The 18,221-nt window shown below is 40.9% G+C and overlaps 2 protein-coding genes and 1 long non-coding RNA gene across 8 annotated transcripts in view; 1 reads left to right on the forward strand and 2 right to left on the reverse strand.

Annotated features, from left to right (window-relative positions):
• The window catches only part of RIC3 (RIC3 acetylcholine receptor chaperone), a 513,554-nt gene that overhangs the window by 328,385 nt on the left and 166,948 nt on the right, over window positions 1-18,221 (reverse strand). The window lies entirely within an intron of this gene.
• The window catches only part of TUB (TUB bipartite transcription factor), a 118,637-nt gene that overhangs the window by 79,089 nt on the left and 21,327 nt on the right, over window positions 1-18,221 (forward strand). For 3 of the 6 annotated variants that reach the window (XM_083408452.1, XM_083408453.1, XM_083408457.1), the window contains exons 2-4: window positions 5,094-5,145; window positions 6,402-6,564; window positions 13,291-13,425. In XM_083408452.1, coding sequence (XP_083264578.1) covers window positions 5,094-5,145; window positions 6,402-6,564; window positions 13,291-13,425 — 350 coding nt within the window. Of the gene's footprint in view, window positions 1-3,210; window positions 3,234-5,093; window positions 5,146-6,401; window positions 6,565-13,290; window positions 13,426-18,221 lie in introns of those variants that run through there. The other 3 variants (XM_083408455.1, XM_083408456.1, XM_083408454.1) reach the window with 2 other exon arrangements.
• The window catches only part of LOC310666311, a 446,582-nt gene that overhangs the window by 39,746 nt on the left and 388,615 nt on the right, over window positions 1-18,221 (reverse strand). The window lies entirely within an intron of this gene.

The raw sequence follows: 18,221 nt of genomic DNA on the forward strand, positions 1-18,221 counted from the left end.
TTGTGTTTCTCTCTAGGAGATGGAAGCCCAAGATGAATAGTTGCCCTTCCAAAGTTATTTCTGTCATATTCAGAATAAACACTTCTAAACAGCTCTTGAGGCTTTCCTTCTAGAAAATACTCTGATTAGAGGATCTGTCAAATAAGGGACGTAGCAACTACTATTGCCTGCTTGAGTAGCACCCTCAACATACTCTCAGACAAATTTTGCGAACAAAGAGGAAGCTTCAGGGGGACCATGACAGCTGCTAACATTTCATTTATTTGTTTGTTTATTGTATTTCATTTTCCTTCAAGGAGCTCAAAGCTCTTCCCCCCTCCTCATTTTATCCTCACTAAGCCCTCCAAGGTAGGTTAGGATTAGACGCAGCAACTGGCCTGCGGTTGCCCTGTGAACTTTTTGGTTTGAGTGGAGATTTGAAATTTGGTCTTCCAGGTCCTAGTCCAACTCTCTGGCGACTACCTCACACTGCCCCCATGCTGCAATGCACCTCAATATCACATCCCGTTCCCCCCACATGATTGTCTTTTTTGACTGTCCACATTTTGCCTCATGATATTTCTGGGTACCACAGCTTCTTCTGCTTCCATGGTAGGTTGATCATCCTACAAATGATGGGGCAGATCAGTGTTGGGCACTTTGTTCCAAAGGAGCCACTGTCCCTGTCAGTGAGGGCACAGCAGAATCTTCCTTTTATAACTGTACGCAGGTCTGCTCTACTTAATGTGACGTTGGTTTGGATTGTATAACAGCTCCTTGTTGTCTTAGCTTCTTTTTACTTGCTGCATGAACTCAGCTGCCATGTGGAATGATCTGAAGCAGCCTCCAGATGGTGTCTGTAGTACGTGCCTTGGTCTCAGTTTCATATATCAGTATGAAATTCACCTGTGGGGGGATTTTAAAATAAGCTCAATACACCATCAGTTCATCATGTTTTCATAAGGCAGTGGCAGCTCCAGGGCTTTGCAAATGAAAAGGCTGTGTGGGAAACTTGATGAAGGATATGCCTTTGTGTCTCATATACTGAAACGCCACCTACATCTTGAAGTATGAAAATGTTTTTTTTAATTAATTTTTTAAATTAAAATAAACATTTTTGAAGGGTTTGTTGAACCTTCTTAAGAATGTGAAACTTGGAAAAGTGCAGTGGGTTTAGCCTGTAACATACTGGTAGTTTAACCATTTACAGTGGTACCTCGGGTTAAGTACTTAATTCGTTCGAGAGGTCTGTTCTTAACCTGAAACTGTTCTTAACCTGAGGTACCACTTTAGCTAATGGGGCCTCCTGCTGCCACTGCGCCGCTGCTGCACGATTTCTGTTCTCATCCTGAAGCAAAGTTCTTAACCCGAGGTACTATTTCTGGGTTAGCGGAGTCTGCAACCTGAAGCATATGTAACCCAAGGTACCACTGTATTGCCATATTTTTTCTTAAGAGGGAATTCCTGACAAAAAATATTTTGACTGAAGCAAAACCAGCAAGTGTTAACTCATTTACAGTGGTACCTCAGGTTAAGTACTTAATTCGTTCCGGAGGTCCATTCTTAACCTGAAACTCTTCTTAACCTGAAGCACCACTTTAGCTAATGGGCCCTCCCACTGCCACTGCGCCACCGGAGCACAATTTCTGTTCTCATCCTGAAGCAAAGTTCTTAACCTGAGGTAATATTTCTGGGTTAGCGGAGTCTGTAACCTGAAGCGTATGTAACCCGAAGCATATGCAACCCGAGGTATCACTGTACTGTGAAAAATGTTAGCAAAACAACATATTTTAAATGTGCACCTAAGAGCCCATTAAAGTCTGTTCTTGATCATTGAAGTTGTGCTGTCAATTCCCATTGATAGTAGTGGGTTTGAATTAGGCATTAAAACCTCAAGGAGGCCGACACTCAGGTTGGCCAACTCTCTTCAGGTGTTCTCTGGAGCTGCATTGGAGTAAAAAAGGGGTTAAGAGATGTGAAAATGAGGTGGCTGCAAGCCTCTGCAATATACTTGCTATAGGTAAAAGTCACTGCTCCCTTTCCATTTATGTGCTTAATGGACATCTCAGGTTGGATTTGAATGTATGTACCTTGAATTGGACCATAAAGAAGGCTGATCGCCGAAGAATTGATGCTTTTGAATTATGGTGCTGGAGGAGACTCTTGAGAGTCCCATGGACTGCAAGAAGATCAAACCTATCCATTCTGAAGGAAATCAGCCCTGAGTGCTCACTGGAAGGACAGATCGTGAAGCTGAGACTCCAATACTTTGGCCACCTCATGAGAAGAGAAGACTCCCTGGAAAAGACCCTGATGCTGGGAAAGATGGAGGGCACAAGGAGAAGGGGACGACAGAGGATAAGATGGTGGGACAGTGTTCTCGAAGCTACCAGCATGACTTTGACCAGACTGCGGGAGGCAGTGGAAGACAGGAGTGCCTGGCGTGCTCTGGTCCATAGGGTCATGAAGAGTCGGACACGACTAAACGACTAAACAACAACACCTTGAATTGTATGTGGTATAAATATAACTTGCACTCCCTTTATATACATAAGCTAGAGGCCCTAGGGGCAAATATTCCATATATTAATGCAACCACCTGGTTCCTAGTCAAGTTAGACACCCACAAGGTAGAATGAAAAACAGGCCCTGCATGTTTGATTCTACATGCATTATTGTGATTTTTAGCAGAATTGTGTTGCAGAATTAGTTCAAGGGATCTTATTTGACATTGCATGCAAAGTGTGTATGTGTAATACATTCATTTTCCTCTACTGGAAGCTATTTGTAGCATCCCTAATATAGCTAAGTAATTTGCATTATGAATAAAATGCCTATTCAGTGAGTGGATTCTTATGACAGAGAAGCATGTAGTAGTCGCAGAAGCTTATTGCATAATGTTCACAACTATCTGCAGCTTCCGACTAACCAGCCAACCTCCAGACTGCAGACCTCCCACAGCTGCTTGGGAAACTGGAGAAGCAAGGAGCTGGTTAGCAACAAGCATAATTGTGTGGCCAGGCTCTGGACTGCTGCTTCCCCATGTCATTATGGGCACTACACAGTAAGCTTTTGAGTGGGTAGCACATGACTCTGCCTGATCTGCTGAAGAGGACAAAACATGCCTTGCCTGAAGGAAATTTTGACTCGTCGCAGATGATGACCTAATTACAAAGCCATCTTAAACGCCAGTTAACTCACCTTTGAAAAAAAGAAATAGAGATAATCAACGGCACTTTGGGTGAAATGGAAAGGTGAAATCTGAGTTTCAGTGTAAGGAGTTTTAGGTTATACTGACTAAAGACTTTTAGGCTATATCAGTTTGTAAATGGACAGAAAGTGGTTCCTTTTCTTCAGTGGTTTCTGGAAGTTTGTAACGGAAACAACAGCATTGCATAATTTCCATCACTTCTGATGTTACAGTATTATACGTGATGTTAGATGTAGCTCCCAATAAAGCAATGTGACACTGTTTAAAATGTGACCTCAACTGTCTTCTTCACCTTTTACAAGCCACCAGTTGTAGATTATTTGCACTGTTTAGTGTGGGAAGAGAGGGGGCGATGAAGATGGAAATGCATCTCACCATTTTTTGTCCCATTCGTGTCAGGCCTATATTTTGCTGCATGACTCCTTAGCAGACCCTGCAGCCTGGATCATCTCTCAGTGTATGTACGTTGCAGTGGCGGACTTTCGGTTTAAAATTTTTACTGACGCTCTGTGTGACACCAAAATCCGGTGCCTCTTGCTTTTCACCTTTCATTGTTTGTCATTGTTGGGCACCCCCTGTGGTACCCTCTTGGCTCAGCACCTCCTGCGGGTGAGCCAGTCATCTCCCCTAAATCTGCCTCTGGTAGGTTGCCACATTACTGAGGGAGGATCTGTGTCAGCTCTATTGACCAGACCCTCACTTCAGCGCTGACAAACTCTCTCTTCTCAGAAGTAGCTTTGTGGAGGTTTTCTGAAGATAGAAACCTGTATTTTTAAAATGACAAGCATCCCTTCAGTGACTAATTTGACCCACCAGCCTCTGAATCCCAATCTCTGCATCAAGGAGTCCAGGAAAATGAAATCAAGGGGCCATTAGTCACTAGCTCAAGGCAGAATGCCTGCCCCTTTGACAATAATAGTGGGGTACTGGCTTCCCTGCAGAGAGTGACCTACTAAAATAATAGAAATGTACTTAAGGCCCAGTTCTGACCTCATTTTTGCCACTGTTGCTCCTACAGGATACAAACATTAAGTGAGTCCATAATTTTTTAGAGGAAATCGTTTGGGAACTGGTCAGCTACTTAGCAGTGGAAATTTGCTGTTTGAGAAATGTAGTATATCAGCACTAAATAAGGTTATCTAAGGTGCTGCAGAAGATCTCTTGTGACCAGGATAGCAATAGCTTATAAATCTGGTGGTTGTGTAAATATATCAGAGCCCTCTGGCAGGCAGGTTTGAGGTTAATTCAATTCATTACCGGTCATTCTATCCCTTTGCACTCCCAGCTTGTCATATTGAATGTCAGAGAGAAAGAAGTCCCATTAATCATGCAAACACTGTCTGCAGCAAAGCTTTGCATTGCACAACTGTGGGATGTACCAGCCCTTTCAACAAGATAATGGCTCTCTGGGCCAAACCAGACATGAAGTAGGAGAATCGTGAATAAGATCTCACATGTAGTTAACAGCTGATCTGCCATACAGTTAGTTACTCTTGTAAAGTTTGTGATTTGATTTTTCGCACCATTCTCTGGATTTAGCTTTGAAATGGCTAGATGGGATTCATTCACTAAGTTGTGTTATTTCTTACATTTTGTTAAGACTTACCTGTTTCAGAAGGCCTTGAGTGAACTGTCATCTGATGGGCTTTAGCTCTGTGCTAGCGCTTTTAATATATTGCTGTTTGGCGGATTCTGGAACACCTTTTCTTTGCTTTGAAATTGCACGGTTTTTTTAAAAATGGCTCAGTTTGGACATTCTCTCTGTGTGTATGGTGGGATACATGTGAAAGACTGTTCTCAAACAGAGGCACCACTGTATAGATAACTATAGAACAGCAAGTTTTTCTTCTGTGGTTAGATGAGTAAATTCTGCTTTTATTTATTTATTTATTTATCTTGGCAGCGTTTTAGATGATGAGAGCAGCAATCTCCGACAACAAAAGCTTGACAGACAGGTGAGTTTGTAAAAATTTCATTGCACTTCATTGGTTATTTCATGTTGATAGCTGGAGCTTGCTTAACTGGATTTCTTAAGTATAAGACAAACTTTCCTCTTACTGATATTCACAACTGGTAACTTTTAGGTTTTTTCCATAGCATAAATCAGTGCTGACCAATAAGCCACCGGGCTCTTTAAAACTAGGTGTGTAGTTTTGCTGTGGATATGGACAAATGACTCATAAATATGCACTATCTACCATCATAATATAAACATGGAAACATCTGGAATGAGAGATCCATACAGCTGGAAAATACACTCCCCTTCTGGTTATAAAATCTGCTAAGGAACTGAGAACTGAAATACGGTAATTGTTTAATGCTCAGCGAAGATCACTGTTACCCTGGGCTGCGATGTTGATACTAGCTTTCAAAATTGTCTTTGATACAAAATAATATTTGGAATCTAAATTGGAAAATCAGATATCCCACCCTCTCATTTTGGGCCCAGTCAGCATTTTCACATGTTCCATAATCAGGCCACAGTGCTCCATTCTCCAGGTTAGGGGTGTGATGTATGAAATTACTTTCAGCCACCCCTGAACAAGCATGGGTCACTTACATGGTCTGATGCAAGTAGTTATTAGTATGTTTTCCAGAATCATCACTAGCAATTGGCTGCAGCCCGCTTGCTTTGTGCTTCTCAGGGCTGGGGTGTGTGGATTGATCTGATGGATCATGCAATTGTTGCAGAATCTCTGTGCTAGATTAGCTGTAGCATTGGGAAAGACTTTTATGCATTTCACAGTGCAATTCTCCCTGTCCCTATTCAGACATAAATTCCATTGATTCAGTGGCTAGGGAGTTGCAGCACATAGAGCTTAGATCATAATTATAATCACCATAATACAGCAATAATTTTAGTTCCTATACTTTATTGCTTTCCCAATATTTAGTATAAGCGATTTTAAATCTCAAATCTGACTATCAGTAGAGGAGTCAAATATCTCTGCTCTTATCACCGTAGGTATTTTTGCTTTTTTAAGTTTTAAAAGAGGCTCTCCATAAAGAATTGCTTGCGTATCTCCACTGTACATAATAGTAGCAAAAGAAATGGTTTGATACAGAATTGTGGTAGGAGGTTGACGTCCAATTTAATATTGTTTGGTTCAAAGCATCTTGCTGAGACACCCAGAAATCAGTCCATAGGCCCACAGGTTCCTATTTAATTTAATGAGGAGCTCTCTCTGTGTGTCACTGTGTGTTTTCCCAGCGAGCATTACTTGAGCAGAAGCAGAAGAAAAAACGTCAGGAGCCACTGATGGTTCAGTCCAATGTGGACAGCCGGACAAGGGCGCGCAGAATGAAACAGTCAGAAGAACAAGCACCATTGGTTGAATCTTACCTCAACAGCAACAGCAGCACCATTTATAATGGTATGTGTCCTAATTTACTGCAAAATGTCGAGGGCAGGGAAAGGATCAAGAGATGCATTCGAGAATATGCTGACAAGAATTTTAGGGGGAAAAGTAATATAAACTGGTCTAAACATAGGCATCAGAATTGAATATTTGTTCCTTTTTATACGGTGGCTCGGTCTCCCTATAACTCTTACTTCAATAATCCATCAAATAGTATTTTGATTATTATTCTCCCAATGGAAAGGGTTTGGGGGGGGTTAGCTCTGTCAATCTCTGTCAGAGATTGACAGAGCTACTGAGCCATCTATCTTCCTTCTGAAATTATTCAATCATTCACCATTTGTGGGAGGTGTTCCATTCACAGTTGCAGAATGCACTGCTGTTGTTTTAGCAATGAATTTCTCGTGGTTTTAAGCAAAAACTAAAACTACTACTTTTCATAAAATGGAAGAGGACAACTTGTCAACAGAATGTATATTTCCTTTCCATGTTCTGTAGGAAGTTGACTGCACATAAAACTTTCAGGCTTTTTGTCCACTTTCATAATCACTAACTGCCCTCACTCCCCAGTTAAACTTTTAAATATAAAAATAAAAATGCACCATCAGTAGTTGAATGTCTGACTGAATAAATCTTACTTCTTGGTATACGGTTGCTGTCCTCAGCCTTTCAATCTTGGCAAAGAATGGTAAATATACATATTTTAGTAAACATTATGTGCAACACTGCAATATCATGCAGCCCAAATGACCTTATTAATGTGAGCATACAGTTCCTTTGCTGGCAGATTCATTTTATATGCATGCTCATTACATTTTAGTTTATAATGATGCCATCATTTGCTTCAACTGCAGTAAGTATGAGACAACCCTTCTCCCCTTCCCACCGTATGAAAATCTCAAACCCCTTAAGTATGTATTTCATTGCAAAATATTACAGGGAAAATGTTATTTTTTTACAATAGCCTTTTAGAAAATTGCATTGATGTTCACTTTTCCCCTTTAGCATTCCTCAAAAGTGTTTTTGCTTTTTTAAATTCAAAATTAAAGAAGCATTTGAATTTCATTAGCCGTTTTTAACAGCAATTTAAATGTACACGGCGTCTGAATATTAAATGCATTTGACTTAGTCTCAGCAGCCTTTTCTTCAGTTACATTTATAAATTGGAAACCACACTGTGAATAGAACTTCTGTTTGGATTAATGATTTGCATTTTGTGGCCCAGCTCATGCTGGTATGCATGTGCACAGAGGAGAGAAGCAATTGGTTGCATCCAGCACTGCCATCATTGGCATAACCTCTCCATCCTCTTCTCTCTCCTACGGTCCCCTGCACATGCCAAAATATGCTCTGTAATGTTGAGGGACCGGATTTTGGCATTTGGGGGGGTTGCAGGCAGAGGAGAGGAAGGTGGAATCCTGTTGTGTGTGTGGTAGTCTGATCATGCAGAGTGGGATGCAACCCATTTTTCCTATGGGAAATGTGTTGGCTCAAAATACATTCAGTTCCTGTCTGCTTCTTCCTTCCTTTTATATAACGGTAACTTGCAAAAAATCAAATAAAAAATCAAATGTATTTCAGATGATAAGTTTTGGCTGTACATTGTTTAATTTTGGGCGCCATTTTACTTTGAGCCATAAATGACGTCAGTTTTCCACCAAGTGGCAAGTTTCAAGTTACCAATTCAGTGGATGTTTGTGCACATTCTATTAATGAGCATTAGTTAACACTTAAAATGTTTTAAATGTTTTTATTCACACAAGCAGGGGGAATCTAACAGTTTTTGACATGATATATATGAAACAGTGTTTTAATTTACATTTCCAGATATGAGAAAATTTCAGTTTTGTTAACCTATAATCGAAAGCATCGGTTGATACAGAAAATTAAATGTTCTCTATTAAAGAAAACCTACCTTTTTGTTTCAGTTCATCCTCTTTTTTGTGTTAACAAAAGTACAGTTAAAACTTAATAGCTTTCTACGTTTTCAGTAGAACGAAAGGACCTGGGTACAAATCTAACATGAGATAAAATTGTTCCAGAAAAGCTTCACATAGGGAGGAAAAACCTAAGGTTACAGGAGAAAGATAAAGAAAAAAAATGTTCTGCCTTTATCAAAGGACACCAGCATAGGAAAATGTCAAGTCAAAACATTGTTAACAACCAGCCTGGTTTTATCAGTACTGTGGGATGATAATGCTTCAACATTGGTTCTTGGTTCTTGGTACCTTGGTTCTCAAACTTAATCGGTTCTGGAAGTCTGTTCCGAAACCAACGCGTTCCAAAACCAAGGTGCACTTTCCCATAGAAAGTAATACAAAATGGATTACTCTTTTCCAGACTTTTAACAACAACCCCTAAAACAGCAATTTAACATGAATTTTACTATCTAACAAGACCGTTGATCCAATAATCAATGTTCTGGACTATAAAATAAATAAGACAGTATAGTAGATGATAAAAAGTAAAATTAATTTTTTTTCTAACCTGCACTGATGATAGTCATTGTTTGAATGGGGGGCTTTTATCTATTTCCACAGTCACACAATCAGTCAATCAAACAATCAATCAATCATAAAACAAGCCAGGGTCACAAAAACCACACAAACTAAAACCCAAAAAATAGCAAAAACAAAAGCACCTGCAATCAGAAACGGAAGGCTTTAATTACGATTGGGGGGCTTTAATTACGATTGGGAAGGCTTTAATTACGATTGGGGGGGCTTAAATTTGCTGGGCAAGGGTAAAACGGGATGAAAAAAGCCTTAATTACTATGTGGGGGACTCAAATTTGCTGCGCGACAGTGAAAATGGAAGCTCGGGAGCATGTTCGACTTCCGAGGCAAAGTTTGAAAACCGGAACACCTACTTCCGGGTTTGCAGCGTTCAGGTTCTGGGTTGTTCGGGAACTAAGCTGTTCGAAAACCGAGGTACCACTGTAGTAAGATTCATCTAAAAATCAGGAAAGGAATCAAGTGAATTAAAATAATATTTCACACTATTTACCAAAAGGAAAAGAAGCTGCTCTTCCTTGTCTTTCAAGGCCTATTTAAATCAGCCTCCCAGACTGATGTTTAGCATGGTACATAGGGCTAGGTATGTGCCAGCAGAAATCTCTTCAGGGTAAAACACAGGCCTCTCCTTTGCACCTTGTGGTTTCGCAAAGGCAGAGCTTCAGTTCCATGACAGTCATTTGTAGCAGGCAAGATTTGGAATGTATGAGTTCACACGTGTAGACTTCTCTTCAGAGAAGGCTAATTGGCTAATTTACACTCTGTATAAATGCCATCTGTATTTCATTTCATTTTGTGTTCTGGATGAGCGTTCTGTACTCTCTATTGCTTCCACATTGATAGGTGACTAGAAGCCTCATGCCACCATTGCAGCCATGTGTACACTTGATCTTTGGCCACTCCCTCGACAGAGAAGTGCACCCTGGGACAACCCCAGATGCTGCTCTCCTAACATAATGGAGCCGCAAAGCCAGAGGCAGGCAGGGTTGGTTGCAGGCATATATTCCTCGTGGTCTTCTCTTTCAGTAGGCTGATGCAGCACAAGAAGTCCTGCACTCTGTGATTTCCAGAGGGCAGGGTTAGAACTAATGGATGGAAATGGCAAGGAAGCAGATTTCGGCTAACTAGCAGGAGAAATTTCCACAGTATGAGCTATCTGGCAATAGATGAGGCTGCCTTGGGAGATAGTGGGCTGTTCTTTACTGGAGACTTTTAAACAGTGGTGGCCACCTGCCAGGGATGCTGTTGTTGCACCCTACATTGCAAATCTTGCGCTGAGTAGAGGGTTGGTTTAGAAGACCACCTGGCTTCCTTCTAAGCTTGACATTCTACTGAGCATGGCTGAAGCATTCCCAAGAATGGCTTGCTGAGGTAGCAAAAAAGAATTGAGCACAAGGTGGGATTGTAGTGAGTTTTTGTGTTTGACTCTTATTACAGGGAAATAAACACAAACATGGAGTAGCCACCTACTATGGTTCTTTCCAGGAGCTCAGGAATTCTGCTCAGTTCTGCCTACCTGTCAAATTTGACCTGAGAGGCTGATCCTAATAAGGAGCAAAAAAGGTTCTCCGTCCCTGCCATAGTTTATTGTTCTACTCTTAAGTGTCAATTTATTCTGCTGAAATTATAGGGTACTCTCTGTTTATCTTTTTGAAAATCTCATTTGGCTGCTTTTATAGCAAATAATTCAGTTTTATGTGGATTCAAGACATCAATATTTGCTGGAGGGACATATGGTGGGGCAGCTTCATGACCCTGCCCCACCTCATGTGGTGCTATGGACAGTATGGATCAGTCCTCAAACCTAAAGTCATATGGATGCTAAGCTCTGCCTCAACAAAATTCGACATGCGTATTAAAACTGAAATTCAGGCTTTGACAAGTGCAGAGAAAGTGCTACCTTTGGAACTAATTCTCAAGCTGCAGCGCACAGTATTTATTTATTTCGCTTCTGGCTATTCCTAGTTAGTTGAGCAAACTGCTGAAATAAGAAGTGCCAGACAGTTTCTGTGTTTCTTTAAAAATGCAGTTTAGAGACACATGCAAATCAACTCATGCTTTAGACACTTTTAATACACATTTTTATAATTTTTGCGAGGCCTCAGCAAAACTCCTCAGTGGAGCACTAACAGAGCCTTCTTGTGATCACACACAGAGTCCCTTTTCAAAAAAATTGGATAGTCCCAAATGCATTTCAACACAGCTGGACATTGTTGGAGGGATGTCCAGACCAGGCATAGGCAACCTTGGCCCTCCAGATGTTTTGAGATTACAGTTACTGGTCCTGTTAGCTAGGGATGATGGGAGTTGTAGTCCCAAAACAGCTGCAGGGCAAGTTTGCCTATGCCTGGTCCAGACTATGTGTGTGATTCCAAGAAAGAATTGACGACGACGACGACGATGATATCCGGATGTGAAATGGATCAACTATTGAAAGTCATCTTGCAGGAAACAGCAGGCAAAACAATAGATGTGGATACACACAAATCTACGTGTTTGAGTGACCTGAAAACCTAATCATTCATTGCTAATAGATGCTGCAATCCACACCAGATCACCAAGCTTATAGGATGCCATGAACCACCAATGGGGAACCTGTGGTCCTCCAGATGTTGCTCGACTCCAACTCCCATCATCTGACCATTGAGCATGCTGGCAGGGGCTGATGGAAGCTGGAACCCAGCCACAGCTGATTGACCACCGCTTCCTCATCTCTGCCATAGAGGAAATCCTGATATGACCATCCCTCACCTTCTTCTTTGTCAAGGAGCAGCGGTTCCTGGAACTCTTCCTGCTACCATTACTGGTCATTGCTGCAGCTTTAGAACTTCCCAAATATAATTAAATGGCTTTATATGAATGCCAAGTCTTTTACTCAAGGCTGCTTGCCATTTGAATCTTATTTCTTTAAAAGGACCCTCTTTTGGCAGCTTGAACATCTGAGCACTTATCCTAAACTCTTAAAAAAGCAGAATGTTAAATCAAAGATGGAACTAGTGTGGAGTTCGTTTTAATGGTGCGCAGAAGTTCTGACTTATGAAAGGAGTATTGCAATTTAGGCTGCCATATTATGCACATTTACTTGTAAGTAAAGCCCCATTGAATTCAGTGGGATTTGCTTCCAAGTGTACGTACTTGTAATTGCATTGTTAGTGAGCTCTGGAGTTACATAACATTGCCACTTTTTTCTTTTCTGTACTTTTATGAAGGTGTGTGCATGGAGTGGGGATTGGAGGATTAGAAGGAGCAGCCTGCCAACTTCTGTTTTTTACTTCGTTGTAGAAATATTTATTTGTATGTGTTTCAAATAAGTAAACTGACAATATGAAACTACAGTGATTGTTTGCTTCACAGGTTCATGCAGGTCTAATGATTAGCCTGCAATCCTTTGCACATTTACTTAGGAATTAGTTCCATTGAACATAGTGAGATTTGCTTATTAGCAGGCATGCATAGATTGAATTGCAAAGAAGCTGAATGGGTTACGCCAGCACAAAAGCTTCTATGCTTAATTTTGTTACATTTTGAGTTGATGGTCTCTGTTTTCCTCTTTGAGAATTTGCAAAACATGTTTAGATAAAGCAGATGAGAAGTGAGACAAGAAGATACTAGCCAGTAAATTTACTTGCTGCTGGGGAGTTTTATTTGATGCTTGAAAGGGCAGGCTGGTGCCCCTACATAAAAATAAGTTCACTTGTAGGTAAATGCTGCTGTTTGCAATTTGAAGTGGCAAATTTGATGGAGACAGTGTCCCTTGCAGCATCCCTCCAGATATTATTAGGAACATTGCAGGAATGTTAGTATATTTTTAATAAGGTGCTGTTTTCCCCCAGAAGAAATATTAGAAATGGAGCCTTAACTGATGATATCACAGGGGACCATGTGCACATGGCACTCTCAGTTCTTCTGATGTCCTTGGACATAGCAGTCAAGGCTGGTTCACCCAGGCAAAATGTAACACAGAAAGGGATTGCCATTTATTTTACTAGCAGCCTAAAGGTAAAGACGGTAATATACTGTATTTTTAAAATATCGTTATAAACCTGCAGTCTTCTACCCTATACTGTCTTCTTTCTCTGGAACTGACTTGATATATATATAAATACTTTTACAATCTGCCTGCTTGCTTGCTCACTTCTTGTGGCTTCATAGGTTTCTCATTTCTTCTCTCCTCTGTTTTTCTCTTTATGTTTCTTTTTGGTTGGGGTGTCTGGATTCTCTCAAGCAGTACAGGAGCCTGAGCAAGAGGACGTAAAGGTGGTAGCAGAGTCACAAGCTCCAAAGTCAACTAAAAAAGCCAAGGCAGCCACAGGAGGCTGCCAAACTGGCAACATCAGAAAGGAGAAAAAGGGGAAGCACAAAGGTTAGCTGCATGCTGCTGATTATTAAATAAGAATGAGACAAGTCACCATATGTTTATACAATGGCAAGGGGTGATTTTTTTTCTTTCATATTTTTTCATTCAAGCTACACATTGTCCGAAACCTATATTATATATATGTATAAGCATTCAATAGATGGAGTTTGCATTGACCAGTTGAGATATCAAGTGCACCCAAGTACTGATATTTCCACTCCTTTAATTGGTGGTGTTAAGTAAGGATTTAATGCTTACCACTTTCCCAGAAAGCCTCAGAGCAAGCTACAACATGTATAAACCAAAGTGCAAGATTCCAGTAACAAAGCAATAATATAACAAGTCCCTGGTGAATGCTGCCCACAAAATCCTAGCTTAACCCCAGTGACTCAAATCCAAATTAGAAATGTTTTCAAGACTTTTGAAAAGATACACATATCCACTCTCTCTGCCGAGTCTCCAAAGAGACGTTTTAAATTTATTAGCTACTTGCCACATATACAGAGTGTAATTATTCATTATTTATGTATTTTTAATAAAAAAAATTATAGCCTCTCTGGGTGGGAAACAATAAAAGCATATGAAAACAGAGTGCGTTCACAATGAGCAAAATTAACAAAATCCATCAGATGCAGCAGATCAGCCGCAAATCACAGCCACACATTAAAATTTATCCAAAACTTAGGCAAACAACTGTATTTTAAGCTAGTGTCTAAATAATAACAAAGTCAGTGCCTGCTGAATGTCAATAGGGCTGTTCCTCTGGCTTGTTCTAATGGCATTTTTTGCCCATTCCATCTAAAATGGAAAGCCTAGATACAGCTGTATCCAAGTGCTTGTATTTATTGATTTATTTCATCGATTGCATTTTTGGGAACATATTTTCCTATTCCACATCCAGAGTTTGCTAGTAGATATTTGGGTTCACCTTTGTGGATATGGGGGTGGACTGTCAAGAGGCTTTCAGCTGCTTGACTGCATCACCATTGAACCTGTTTCTCCATGTGCAGCATGTTGTGCATGAAGACATGGATGCGAAGTTCCACTCTGCCAGTCATCGCAGCAGGATTCCACAGGTGTCTGTGTGTGAATGAAGAGCAAAGGATCTGCTTGTTTTCTGAGCACAGTTGGCGCTTGTGACAAACAGAACAGGACATGTGGCAGACCCCACTGATCTGGGTGATGCACGTGCCCAGCAATCATTGTCACAACCTTGGCAATCCCAAGGGCCAAGTTAGATGTGACATTTGTCACACAGGTAGCCCATGCATAGATGATCTTCAAATAACAAATAGCTTGTGTGGTTAGCAAACTGAATCAGACCTGCGGTGTTGGGAAGAGGTGGGCTTCCCCTCTTTGTCTCCGTCAGAATCCCCCACCAGCCTCCACAAGGTGAATACTTAGGTGTTGGTTAGTCATTCTAATAGGGACCATGGCAAAGTGTTGACTCCCACCCCTCAGTATACTACAGTCCTGATTTAGCTCTCTCACACACCCAGAGTCAGGGGTCAGCAAACTTTTTCAGCAGGGGGCTGGTCCACTGTCCCTTAGACCTTGTGGGGGGCTGGACTATATTTTGAAGAGGAAAAAAACCAAACAAATTCCTATGCCCCACAAATAACCCAGAGACACATTTTAAATAAAAGTACACATTCTACTAACGTAAAAACACTCTGATTCCCGGGCCAGGTTTAGAAAGCGATTGGGCCAGATCCGGGCCCCAGGCCTTAGTTTGCCTGTCCATGCCCTGAGTTAAAGAAAATTCAACAACAGAAGGGCAAAATGAATGACAAATGCCCTCTACTTTGCCCTTTAGTCAGTGTACACCCAAGGTTCCCATACTGCTGGCCCTTTTTTCAACTGTGCTATCCATGCTGCTCTGCTAAGCCCTTGGTCTGGAATTTGTATCTAGAAGGGGCTGTTTGTACACCTCAGCCTTGAAAAATTGCGCATCAGGAATGCAGACATGCGAAGTGCTGTCTTCCGTAGTGCGCCAGAAGGCAGAGATACTCTGTATAGGCAGTACACCTGCTTTTCCAAAATCTTCCGATTATCTGGAAATCTACCTAGTTTATGCAGAGGAATGAGATTATACTTGGCATGGTTTAGGAAACAAGCACTCACTTGATTTCTGAATTTGAAAAGGCTATTCATTTTAGTAGAAGCGCTGGTGTATTCTCTAACTCTATATACAATTGTCCATACAAAATGCTGATTGAATGATTTTTGTGTATCTCGGTCATGAAAGGCCCCTCTTACAAATCTCTCGGGACAGAGCCAAGTGCTGCAGGTGCTTTGCAGTGTGGCTTTTTCTCTCACTGCAGTGGCAGTTCTGGGTCAAAATGGCTGTGGTCCTAATTAATTAAATCTAGACCCAATTAATTAGCTTTTTAAAAAAACTATATTGTCTGTGAAAGTAGTGTTTACCTCAACTGGACTGGATTTAAGGTTTTGGTTAAAAAATAATACCACGCTTAATGAGGAAGAACTGTGAATGCCTAGTCTGTATTTCTCAAAGAAATTTAGAGACAAATCTTTGTGATTTTTGTTTAAAACAACAAGCCGTGCTTTTGAGGATGAGCAGATTAGAAACTATGTGTTGTTTTGAACGTATTTATTTTCATTAAGCTTATGTATTAATATTAATGAATGTATATACTGTAACTAACATTTTTGGTTTTGGTAAAATATTTAGGACTTTCCCCCCCAACTTGCACTCTGTTTTTTGACAGTGAGATTGTCAGGCAGTGAGATATTTGGGGGGTGGGGGGAGTAGGATGCAAAGGAGTAGGATAAAAAGTTTCATATCCAATACATTTTGGACTTGGCTCCTTGGGCATATTCCTCTGCCAACCCTGACCAATGTTCTTCACCAGAGTAGCACCCATCTGCTCAAGAGCATCAAACTACACATCAGACTAATAATTCATGTTCCTGGTTTTTAAAATTTCACAGTCTAATATCAGGAAAAGGTGGAGAAGGGAAAAACAACAACTATGCAAACATTTTCTGGAGATTTTTCTTCACACATTTTGGGGATAGGACTAGCATTTTAGTTTTATTATATATCAGTTGCGTGTTAGTGTCTCAGTTGCTCCAGTTGATTGGAGGGCTTCTATCTGCATGGAAGGAGGTCTCTATCCATAATCAAATGAGGTTGCATGTGCGTAGGCAAATAATAATAATAATAATAATAATAATAATAATACATTTTATTTATACTCCGCCCTCCCTGGCCAGAGCTGGGCTCAGGGCGGCTAACACCAATAAAATCACAGTAAAAACATAATAGGGGGAAAAGAGAGGTGAGGAAAAAAACCAATTTAAAATACAGGTTAAAATGCAATTTAAAATAGCCGATAAATCAAGACCATAAGGGGAGGGAAACATAAGGGTCAGACCGAGTCCAAACCAAAGGCCAGGCAGAACAGCTCTGTCTTGCAGGCCCTGCGGAAAGATGTCAAGTCCCGCGGGGCCCTAGTCTCCTGTGACAGTGTTCCACCACGTTGGGGCCAGTGCTGAAAAGGCCTTGGCCCTAGTTGAAACCAATCTAACCTCCTTGAGGCTCAGGACCTCCAAAGTGTTGTTATTTGTGGACCTTAAGGTCCTCCGCAAGGCATACCAAGAGAGGCGGTCCCGTGGGTACATGGGCCCTAGGCCATGTGTCTTGCATCTTTGTGGACCGGCCAGCATCAGGTGCTCTGTGCAGAGAGCTAACGTTGTGCTGTTTGCTCAGTTATTTTCCCCCACCACAATCCTTATTATCCCCACAAGTCACCTGATTAGTGGACTTCATTTGTTTTAAAAGGGCTCTTGCTTGTGCAGCTCCAAACGTGCTATAGTGAGTCCTCTCCACCACAGTTAAAATGTCTCACCCCCACAACTGTTAACTAGGATCTAAGAGAATGGGAATTTCCCTTCCACGATTTTGCTTTTGGTATCCATTTACTTATTTATGGTCACAGTTCACTTTGATAACTTACAGATACAGTAGGAATGCGTAGTTTGGGAGTTCAGCAACTGGTCGAATTCTAATGGCTGAGAGTTTGCACAAAAATCACAAAATTTATTTTGTATATCATATGTAGTGTATCCCCTATTTGGCGGGACCCTGCGGTGTGCTGTTAGAATTCAGCTGTACTCGGAAACAGCATGTTCCGAAAGGGTTTTCATGCATTTAGATGATGTAAGGCTCCCATTTCATAGTAAGGCCAATCTCGTTGGGCTAAAAGTAGACCAGGTTTTATGAATGATCAGCTAATTTTCCGAGCTGTAAACTATTGAATTATACATGAGCAGTACTCATAGTCTCTCTTGTAATAACTGAATGCAGAACCTTAAATGTAAAAACGGATGGTTTTCTGAGTGGCTTCGTGGCTGATGACATTGCATTCAGGACAATGTGATAAAGATGAACACCAGGGAAATATTAGGCATAACGAAGCTGCACTTTCATAAAATGAGAGAGAAATGGTTAGGTACTGGATGCAGCTAATTGTTTGTGTAGGGTCATTGCATTCCCTGTGTACTTACAGGCCAATAAAGAGCTCTCTGCATAAAAAGCTCTCATTAGAATTAAGGATAGGTTATCCAGCCCTCACAATGCACATTAATAGAAACCCTGCTTTCTTCTTCTATTTTTAAGTCTCCATTTCATAGGCAGGAAAATAATAATTGCAATAATTTTCAAGCACAAACATTACCTTGTCTCAGCTATATGATTATAACGCCATCCTTGCTAGATCGCTGATTAAATATATGCTTTGGAGTCCTGTAAATTCAGTTAGTTGTGGCCATGGATG

The sequence above is a fragment of the Podarcis tiliguerta genome (assembly GCF_965153285.1).
Source record: "Podarcis tiliguerta genome assembly, chromosome: 1".
In the NCBI taxonomy this organism is placed as follows: Eukaryota; Metazoa; Chordata; class Lepidosauria; order Squamata; family Lacertidae; genus Podarcis; species Podarcis tiliguerta.